General features: G+C 35.5%; 1 protein-coding gene across 6 annotated transcripts in view; it reads right to left on the bottom strand.

Moving 5' to 3' along the window:
* Window positions 1–1,697: 1,697 nt before the first annotated feature.
* Window positions 1,698–11,214, bottom strand: part of CBLB (Cbl proto-oncogene B) — a 208,975-nt gene continuing 199,458 nt past the window's right edge. For all 6 annotated transcript variants that reach the window (XM_057545481.1, XM_057545483.1, XM_057545480.1 and 3 more), the window contains one exon: window positions 1,698–5,544. In XM_057545481.1, coding sequence (XP_057401464.1) covers window positions 5,285–5,544 — 260 coding nt within the window. In that variant the 3' untranslated portion in view covers window positions 1,698–5,284. The remainder of the gene's footprint in view (window positions 5,545–11,214) is intronic.

Below are 11,214 nucleotides of genomic sequence, written 5' to 3'. Positions count from 1 at the left end.
CTGTAGAATGAAGTAATTGCAAAAACCACATGGTAAGCATTAGAATATTGGTGCCGTGTGAGATGTAGATGACATGCTCAACTTGACATGTGGGATAAGATAGGAAATGCTTCACAGAGGAAATGATGGAGCTGGATTTTGAAGAATGAATAGTACAGGCTGGAAAAAGGGAAAGGAATATTCAGAAGGACTAGCAAGTACAAAACATGGAGCTCATTTGGGCAGTTGCCAGCTCAGCAGAAGTGAAGAGGGTCTGGAGTGGGAGATGAGTAGAAAGAGGAATGCAGACAAGGAATCCCTACCATAGAAAGTCATCAGGAGTTTTACATCGGTGTTAACACTGGATTTGAATTTCAGAAACTTCATTCTGTCTTGCACTAGAGCCATAGAGGTCAATTACAGGCTATTTAAAATTCTAGGGCAGTCAAAATTCAGACCCAAAAGAGGGTGGTGGCAGTAAGGATGAAAAAGAAGCAAAAATAGGTAGTTAAGAATACTGCCCAGATTCCCTTGAAAAAAATCAAACAAAAGAGGGACATGAAAGAAAGCCATGAAAATTAAATTTCCCTTATCCTGATGATTATTTGATGTGGCAATTCCTGTTAGACACACCCTAATTTCTCTGGGCATTTTCATGGATATTAGCATCTCTGACCTCCAGCAAGTGATTTCTAATCCTATGGTTCATAGGATCTGAGAGTGACTGGCATGGTCCTTCACCTTCAGACATCAGTATACCCTCCCTAGTCTCTGCTGTGTTCCATAGGCCCTACTACTTCTCACCGTTGCCTAAATAAGTGTTTTATCATGTGTGCTGTTCCTGTTTGAAAAGCTTTACCTCCGGAGTTCTTTCTTAACAGCAAAAACCTTGCTTCTCTTTCGGGCTGACAAAATGCTACGCAGCCTTATCATTTGTCTAGCTTACCAGAAGGAACGTATCATACCCTGCTTTACTTTAACAGTCCTAGAAGAGGCATGTGGTTGTTGAAAGGATTAAATGCTTTATTTTTTTATTTTTCTTTTTTTTTTGCGTCTCCCTCCCTCCCACCCTCCCTATCCCACCCCTCTAGGTGGTCACAAAGCGTTAAATGCTTTGATACTAAGTTCCTTGCATATGTTAAGGGCCCAGTATAGTTCTTCAGCACTTACCATAAGCACATAATGCCAGTACAATGTGATAACTTATGTACAGTATTTATTGTATTGGAATTACATGCTTGTATCTTCCATTTAATTGTGTGTGCTTTGAAGCACTACTATGCATGAGATTTTGCATGTACCAATGATTTTTCACAACATTCTGCTATGGTTCCTGATATAAAAGCACTTATTAACATGGTTTATTGCCATTGTTCTCTCCCTAATATGTACTGGCCAGTAACAAATGATTAGAAAAATCAAGAATTTAAAGAATAAATGTTACTGTTGGTTAAGAATGAACAATTATATGGTATGTCATCAGAAGACTGTCAGCCTTTCCCAGATATGATATTTCTTACTCAGAACCTTAATATAACTTTGGCTTTCAGTTCTAAGACATGGGAGTAGCTTATCTCTGTGAAATATCTTTAAATGATATGGTTTTGGTATTTAATAACTAAGTCATCTGGGATGGGTACTTTGTACCACTTTGGCCGGTTAGCTCTTAAGTCAAATGTCTTTTGCTTAACACGAAGGAAAGAAATACAACATAGAAGTGCTGTGAAAGAAATGTTTGCATTCATTTGAAAAATAAAATACCAACTCTGCTTTTGTTAACATTCATTTTATAAAATACCTTAAAAGAACAGATAAAGTACTGGCATTTACATAATAACCAGAATTGAAAAAGGATGAATAAAATATAAATTAATTGAACACATAACTATTTTGCCATATTAGACAAGTTTAAAAAAGGCATTAAAAAAATAAAATAGTAAATTGGGAAGAAAACCCTTCACTCAACTGCTGTCATTTTCTGGAAACTTTTCCTAGAAGCATTAAAATTCCAGGTCAACAGGCAGTACCTGTATTGTTGAAAACATACTGTAATTTGCTTCCAAATCTGTCAGCATAAGAGAAAAGATTAAAATTTTAACCAGGTTAGATAATTCAGTGCAAATTAAAGCTTCAAGTTGAAGATCCGAGAGGAAAAATAATGTCCAAACTGTAGGAAATGCTTCTGGAACTGAAAGAGAAAAAATTCACATTACGAAGAAATCTTTGAAAGTGTTCTTGTGTGTGAAATATTGAGTTAACCAATGGGCCCTTTGAAGTTGCAGTTAGGGCTCTATTACGAAGACTATTTGCAATATAGGCAAGGGAATATGGATGGGGAGGGGCTAAAGGTCATCTTTGTGGAAGGAAGTTCAAGATCACCATAAGCACTGCTGATTCAATTCTAGAAAATTTGGCCAGGATAGATATTACAGACATCAAGGGGAAAAAGAGATTGTGGAGATTAATTTACTGGACTATCTTTGAGAATAAGTATTTCTACCCCCAGAATATGTTGGGGGACAGGGGAGAGCAGGTTAATGTTGGCCACAATCTGTTTTAATTATATGAATTATATGTCATACTGGCTTTAAAAATAATATCTCCAAGTCTTGAGACAATAATATCTCCAAGTCTTGAGACATGGGAGGAATGTCAAACTTTTTGGATCACAGTGAAACCAAACCTGGTTCATTTCCAACCATTAATGGCTAGTCACTTTTATAACTTAAAAATGTATTTTGGTTTAATTATTTCCTAAAAAAAAACTTCTGAGTTTGATAAGTCATAGGTAATAGGTAGCAATAGGTTTTTCATGATAGTGTTTGATACAAAGTTTCCCTCTTTCCATTCCATACAAACTTTTGATTCGTTCTTTTTAATGATAAAACTAATTGTTGCTATTGAGTACTAGATACAGAGAGATTTTGGTGGAGGCTAGTAAGTTTTCTTTGCAAAATAGATTTTTAAAAATTCAGGCCTAAATTTACTATATTGTCACCAGTCTTTTTCTAATCCTTACTGGAAATTTTCACACATTTTTTGAATATTGTTTGAATGAGAATATACTATGCTTCCTAATATTCGTATTTTACATCCTTCTCTAATCTATTAAGAATGTTATAACAATGTTATCACAATGAAGTGGCAACTTTTGGCTTTTAGACTGTACCTAAGATCAGCAAGTCATTAAAAAAAAAAAAAAACCACAGTGCTATTCCAACGTGACATCAGAAACTAATAAAATAAATGAAAAATCATGATGACATAACATGGAGTTCATAAAGCAATGGAGAATTAGCCAATGCAGTTTTTAAAAGTGTAAAAAACTGCCCTCGTATACCTACTTACAGGAAGAACATCTAAAGCAAATTAAAACTTCTCTTCCAGGGACATGAACCAGCTCAGAATCAGCTGAAGAAATTAAAATATGAGCACAAACTATCCAAGGCCTGTGACTCCTCAGGTACCTCATGTCAGGAGATGAAACTGTCAAGTAAGGGCACATGTCAGCTCACAAAGGAATGCGTTAGTTCCCTCCCCAGGTCAACGCAATGACTACACAAGTCTTGACTGTTAATTTCCTTTGGCTCTGCCACATGTTTGGTTACATGCTTTCAAATCCTGAAGAAAGGTTCACTATCAGATGCATCTTTTTACATCACACTGTGTGAAGTTAAAGGAGTGGCAGAAATGTGCACAAACCTGCAATCAGTCCACGTTTAGAAAACCTTCTGTGGGTTCAAGCATTTAACACAGACCTGGTTTTGTCTAATTTCTTCACTAACTTAAGAAGAAAAAAAAAAAAGCAGATTGCCTGAAAATTCTAAAGCGCTGGTGGAAACCTTCTAGGCTTTGTCCAGCAGAGACACTTTCACCATCAAAAGTGCAGATAAAGGATAACAGAATATTACAATGGAATCAGTTTGTGACGGTTTGTGCTTTAAGAACACAGTGCCTGACAGCGTGGAGCACATCATAGATGCCCAATAAATATTTGTAGGTTTATTAAAAGTAATAACACGGTTTCTGAAGAACCAACCTCCATTTTGCAAAAAAGGCAAAACTATATAAATTTCTTATACCTGACTGGATGGAGCAATGTGGAGCAATGAATGAGAGAATTGAAAAATTAAATACGAACCCTAATTTGATGGGAGAGAGAAAATTACTAAGAATTTTGCAAAAGAAAAATAAACATTGCCACAGTAGCATTAGCACTTAACAGTGCATCAAAGATGTAACATTTCCACTGCAATATGAACTGGTTCCTAAACTTTTTAGGTACCAGAGTGTAATCACTCAAACAGGAAATGAACTCTATTCCACTTTGGGAAAGGTATGGTCATAGTTTTATCTGAAAATTATTAATGTACTTCTGGGAGACGGCCCTCTTATTCAGCATGCCTCAAAGTAATGCGGCATAAATATCAGGGGACCTCATTATATAACTTCAATACGGCATTGTCATGTGCAAGTGTATTCTCCCACCTCTGCGGTAGTTGCTTTCTAATATTTTAGGTTTTTTTTTTTAGAGTCGTGACACCCCTGGGATGACAAAGATGAGAGTGTGGAAGATCACAAAACTTACACAAAAAGGGAAGCTCTTCTATATTATATGAAAACCCCTTATAAAAGGCAGTTCATTGACCAAAAAATGCTTTATACATTTCAGATTTTCCCCATCTCTCAACAGTGATGGTTTCCAAAGAAAAGACTCAGTAGTGAAGGCCACACACTTTTTTTGCATTAATTTGATACGTTGAAAATCAGAACCTTTAAAGCATCTTGTAAATGGGAGAAATGGAACTGGACCTGGGTTCGGGGGGGTGGGATGGGAGCGATCACAATGAATATGTGACTTAGCTGTTGACGCAGACAGCAAGGGAGTTGGTAGAAAATGTTACAGCAGACCTGACCACTGTACAGAGGGTCTATCAAGAACACAGTACAGGTATCAAAAAAGTCCCCAAACAAAACTAAAAAACAAACTGCAACTTTGCCAACTTGTAAACAAGGAAAAGCATTTCACAGATTCAAAGTTCAAGGGAAGTAAACGTCTTTAAATTATTTTTGTCAGTTCAACCCTGATTTAAAAGTATGGCTAGCAAAAATAAGGAAGCCGCGGCCATTGGCATCCTGAGCAAGAAGCTGTCTTCTGAGAAGCAGCACTTCCAAGCCTTTCTCTTCTCAAGATGCCACGTGAGGAGGAGACGTTCTCTCTTGAATTCCATCTCACTTTTCTCCTTTCCACACATCTGGAATATTCAGCAATTGCTTCGTGTTCTGGTGTTTACAGTCCTGGCTGCTATAGATTTAGACGTGGGGAGACGGGAGGGGGGAAGGCAAATTCTCGGAGGATGCTACGGGCCACTTCGACATTATTCTGGGCTATCTCTAAGGCTCTCTTCACTTCTTCAAAGGCATAACCCTCTCCCATGAGTTTTGCAATTTTTGCATCGACATTTTCCAATGCTGCCTCAGGCCCGTGGGGTTTTCTGTGGTGAATTTCTGGTGCAGTCCTGCGGGGTCGTGGTTTAGGAGGCCTGGCTGGTGCTTGTGAACCATCTGCATAGATTTTTAAAGAGAGATATCATTTAAATAATGAGATAAAAATAAAGACATTATACCTTAGTATGATCTCATTATTTTATATGAAAACAGTTTTTCATTGTTTCTACAAAAAACATTTTCCATTTTTCTATACTATGGTTGGATAGGTTATATTGTCCCCATTTTGAACGTCAAGGAAACTAAGGTAGGGTGTGTTGGAAATTTAACTGAGAAATTAACACAAATTTTTTCCCAATTCTACATATTGTTCTTGAAACCATATGAAATAAAAGATACAGAAGGAAAAAAACAAAAATAACTGAAAAAGAAAAGCTTTCACTTCGGCAATACAGTTCACCCTTCTCTACTATGGTGGAGGCATTTTCTTGGGAAGTTTCTACTAGAGGAAACTGTTACAAGCTTGTGGATACTCCTGGCAGAACATCCCCACCAGGTCCTACACCCCACCCATGTCAGAGCAAAACTTCTGAGAAATATGCTTTGTAGCATATTTTTCAAGTTAATAATGCTGTAAAGTGATACCTTGCTGTTGCTAGGGGGCAAATAATGAAATAGTAGATGCTTTGAGTCTGCTATTAGTCAATAGGTTGGACAGAAGTAAACTCAGTGCTTTGCTGAAATACTTTATCCAGATTCCAATGTAGAACGCTTAGCCTGAGAAAAAGCAAAGCCAGCAGAAACATTAGTGGAGAACTCGGTTCCAGATCAGTCCCCTGATAATAGTTTCTCAGAGTTAAACCAAATGACATTGGTATCCATGAATGGAAAGTAATCTTATTAGGAGAAAAGAAAGTTAGTTAATAGACCACCATCCCATACAGATCACCAGGACATGGGCTAGTAACTTGAGGTGGCACTTTTATCATGGATTTCCATTTATCTGTATCTGGTACTTAATATCAAAAGCCTAGATTTTTAAAAAAGGTTAAAAGTTGTCAAATTTATTCCATGAAACATTTATGGGTTTAAGATAAAGTAGACGCCAACAGTTATTTAATGTTTTTCTTCTTAGACCACTGACAGGTGCCAAATTCAAGGACACAAATAAATGAAGAAGTGAGGCTAGAACCCTCTTGACTCCTGTCCTCATCCTGTCCCTCTTGGTCTCTGCTCCCTTGCCAACTTTCCTGATGGCCTATGGAAATATTATAAGCTGATACTTTCAATAATAATCAAATGTAAATCATAAAGAATTATCTGATAAATTATTTTGTATTTTTCTCATAAGTATGATATTTTTCTCTGAGAAGGTAACTTGTAAAAAAAAAATCATCCTGTTTGCAAGTCTAGCAATATCAATATAACATACACAAAAGCCTCCAGGATGAAAATATTTAGTTCTACACAAAATTGGATGATAGTCTTATTTTTAATTGTTCCTTTCTTACAGAATGATATCTAGTTTGAAAAAAATATTATAGCTGTAGATAAAGCTTACTCTGGTCATACATAAGAACACAGTTTCTGGTTCTTGCTAAAGTCTATACTGTTTTGTATATCTGTAACTAAATATCTCAAATTATTATGGTCTAGTAAATTGCATTTCTACTATTTTGAGGTTTCATTTATTTTTCTATTAAGTATTTCCATTATGCCATGCAGAGAGGGACAATAAATTATGCTTTGCTTCTAATTACTTCCAAAAACTATTAGAGGTTCTAGCAAGCTTTCCTTTAATCAGTTACCACAGAATTTATACCTTGAAATATTGTCTGTTCTGACTTACTTTTAGGTGAGAAAAGTATCTAGAATTAAACACAAGTTTAAATTCCTTGTATTCTACTGGTAATTTTCGAAGAATTTTTCTAATATTGTTATTTTGTTTCTGTCTAAATACTGAGAAAGGCACATGAATATCAAGCATCTCTGAAAAGTACAGCTATGAATACTACTAAACTGGGAAAGATGCTATGGCAGCGAGAGACCCATCTAATGGTATAATTGGAAATTAAGTCTTAAGATTTAGAACTTCTAGATGTAATAAACATGTGTCTTTGATCTTGGTAGATGGCACCTATCACCAGGAAACCCCCCAAGAAATCTATCCACTCTGTGAGGCTGCTATAATTAATACTGGCCAAATGCAATGGAATTTGAGGATGATAAATTTTATTTGAGAAAGCTATTCTTTTCTTGAAAAAAAAAATAAGTACTAAACATAATTCAGGAAGGCTAAGTTAGGTTAAACCGAATGTTAGGGAAAACATACACACACACACACACAAAATGATTAAATCAAAACTATCTAGCTAGAGGAGTGAAGGTATCTCTGATCTGTTTGAAATACCAACTAGAGGAAATGATTCAAACCACCTCTGGAAGGAATCACAATAGATTTTGAAGATATTTTCAGTAAAAAAAGAAAAAACTTTGAAGCAACGATTAATTTTTCCAAAAGATAGATTTTTTTTTTCCTTTTAAATACAAAACTCATATATCCCAACTCATTTAATCCTAGTCCTCATTGCCCTAACTCAAAATCTGTTTCCCCAAAACAGTGCTGACATCTCTTTGGAATCTTACAAATGCCCAGAGTTGAACTGTATCATGTATTAGAGCCCACAAATGGAAGTAACGTGGAAGCTTTGTTGCAACTTTTTGCCACCTGTTATATACATTTCTATTTATTGCTGAATATTTATTCAATTTGCAATGTTTTAATTTTTTGTTTGTTTTAACTGGATAGTGTAGCTCTGCACCAGGTAACCGACAGCTACAACTTTTCAAGACGAGGATGGCGGTGAGGAGCACCGAGGTCGGTTAGGTGCATCTCAGTTTGGCCACTAAGATTTTGAGTGACTTTGAGGTAAGCAGTTTACTTTCATAATTCTCACTCTCCAAATCTACTTCTGTGTCTCCATTTTTAGAGGTATTACTTATCCCTTCTCAGTCAGGTAGTATGGAATTAATTAATTTAATGCTCGGTATGTGTGCTGAGGAGAACTTTAAAAAGAAAGGACAATGAATTCACATCTGTAATGATAACCACTATACTACAATGCTATAGAACAGCAGTTATTATAAATTAATAGGAATTCAAATGTGGAAGAGGACAAAAACCTGGAATTTGTAGTTCTATATGAAACTTTTAAGCAAGATATTAATAAGAAAGATCTGTTACAACCTGAACTAATAGTAAAAGCCATTAAAAAAAAAAAAAAAAAAGGCAATTTTCATGCCGGTCATTACAGCAAAGCACTTAAAGCCAATCCCTCTTTCTAGACAACTCTTCTTAAAACTCACGGACAGCCTTCACTGTCTCCACTTCTTCTTTCTCACAATGTCTAAAAGAGGAGATACCAGGTCCTTATTCACTTTGGAATGTGTAGATGATGCAAAGGAGCAATGAAACAGCAGATGACCCTCTCTCAGAGCTCTCCCAAAGCTGCTGTGTTGTAGTTTTGGAGTACACTGGAATGACTATGAATTTTACCAGTGCTATGGGGATTTCTGTACCTAAATACATGTCATCCTTAGAAATGTGATTGGAAGGACATGTTTTATTCTGGTGCTGCTGTCCGTGCTCATGGTATTTTTGAACTCCTATGAGCAAGGGCAACAACATCCAAATAAGTGCAAGAAGGTGTGGAGCCATAGGCTATAAACAGTACATCTTCCTGGAGCACTAATTTTACTCAAGGATATGAGAGAGTTAATATTTTTAAATATGAAAATAAATGCAGATATACCAAGTAAAATGCAAAATTTCTATAAATTGTTGAAATAACACAGACCTTGAAGCAATTTCCTGCATGTGATTGTCTACTTTTAGTTAAATCCCTAGTCTCCATGTCATTCGGAGTTAGCTCCATGGTGGGGAGAAAGATTTGAGAAGCAATAGTTTGACAGCATATAAAAATGGACTACCATACAATAATTTAAGTGACGTTAAAAAAAATTTAATGATGTGGTAAGAAACTTATGATACTATGTTGTACTGTGGAGTATGATCTCCACTGTGTGAACATGTGCATGGACAAATCATTAGAAAGAAGGGCTCCAAAATGGCAATAATGTTCCTTACTGATGACAGGGTTCTAGGTGACTTTTCTTGTTGTTGTTTTTTTTTTAATTCTACTTTATTCTCTAATGTGCATGTACCACTTTCATAATTTTAAAAAAAAGCCTCAGATCCCATCTGTTGGTTTTACAGGTCTGAGCTGCTCAAGAATCTAAGACAGAGATTGATTTTGCTGGTATAAAAAGTACAGAAAGTACACAGTGAGTGGCTTCCTAAAGTCATGTGAAAAATGATCACAATCCAGGTTTTGAAATCTCTACTACAATTATTTTAGAATTCTTAGTACCCTCTTCTATCACTACTGTTCCTTTGCTACTGTCTTGATTTTATGATTGGCTATCTATCTATCTCCAAACTCAGCTTAGCAATCATTGTTATATGAATGTGTGAGTTAAGTTTTTAAACCTAATTTTTGGCCTGACTACTGGTGCGATACTACTGGTGGGATAACAACAACATAAATGGGGGCACAGCTTACTGATTCAAATCCTATCAATCAATCATTTACTAGCTGTGAGACCTTGGGTAAATTACTAAACTTTGTTGTGTCTCACTTACTTCTATAAATTGACATTAATAATACCTATTTCAGAGGGGTTGTGGGAAATAAAATTATGACTAGATCTGTATTGTATAGTAAATTTACATTTATTTATATTTTATATATAACATATTACATTGTATTATATAAACTACTCAACATTAATATACAAACTATTATATAAAATGTTTTATATGTGCAACTATAATAATATGTTAGGTATTACATTATCTCTGTTATCTATATTTAAAACTAATATTTTTTAAAATCTGAGACGTAATCTCAAATTATTTAGTAATTCAATGATGATACTTGGGATGGACATCAAGACTCTAAGACTACAGATATTTTCAAGTATAACAAACAAACAATATCTGAGAATTAAAAGAAAAAAATATTGGAAGAATCAATATTGTCAAAATGACCATACTACCCAAGGCAATCTACAGATTCAATGCAATCCCTATCAAATTACCAATGGCATTTTTCACACAACTAGAACAAAAAAATCTTAAAATTTGTATGGAAACACAAAAGACCCCGAAAAGCCAAAGCAATCTTGGGAAAGAAGAACAGAGCGAGCTGGAGGAATCAGGCTCCCTGACTTCAGACTATACTACAAAGCTACAATAATCAAGACAGTATGGTACTGGCACAGAAACAAATTAGATCAATGGAACAGGATAGAAAGCCCAGAGATAAACCCACACACATATGGTCACCTTATTTTTGATAAAGGAGGCAAGAATATACAATGGAGAAAAGACAGCCTCTTCAATAAGTGGTGCTGGGAAAACTGGACAGCTACATGTAAAAGAATGAAATTAGAACACTCCCTAACACCATACACAAAAAGAAACTCAAAATGGATTAAAGACCTAAATGTAAGGCTAGACACTATAAAACTCTTAGAGTGTTCTGCCTATGTTTTCCTCTATGACATAAATCACAGCAAGATCCTTTTTGACCCACCTCCTAGAGAAATGGAAATAAAAACAAAAACAAATGGGACCTAAAGAAACTTAAAAGCTTTTGCACAGCAAAGGAAAACATAAGCTAAATGAAAAGACAACTCACAGAATGGGAGAAAAATACTTGCAAA

The sequence above is a fragment of the Balaenoptera acutorostrata genome, chromosome 4 (assembly GCF_949987535.1).
Source record: "Balaenoptera acutorostrata chromosome 4, mBalAcu1.1, whole genome shotgun sequence".
NCBI classification, from domain to species: Eukaryota; Metazoa; Chordata; class Mammalia; order Artiodactyla; family Balaenopteridae; genus Balaenoptera; species Balaenoptera acutorostrata.
The sequence above is the reverse complement of the archived record's forward strand: the minus strand, read 5'-3'. Positions and strand labels throughout refer to the sequence as shown.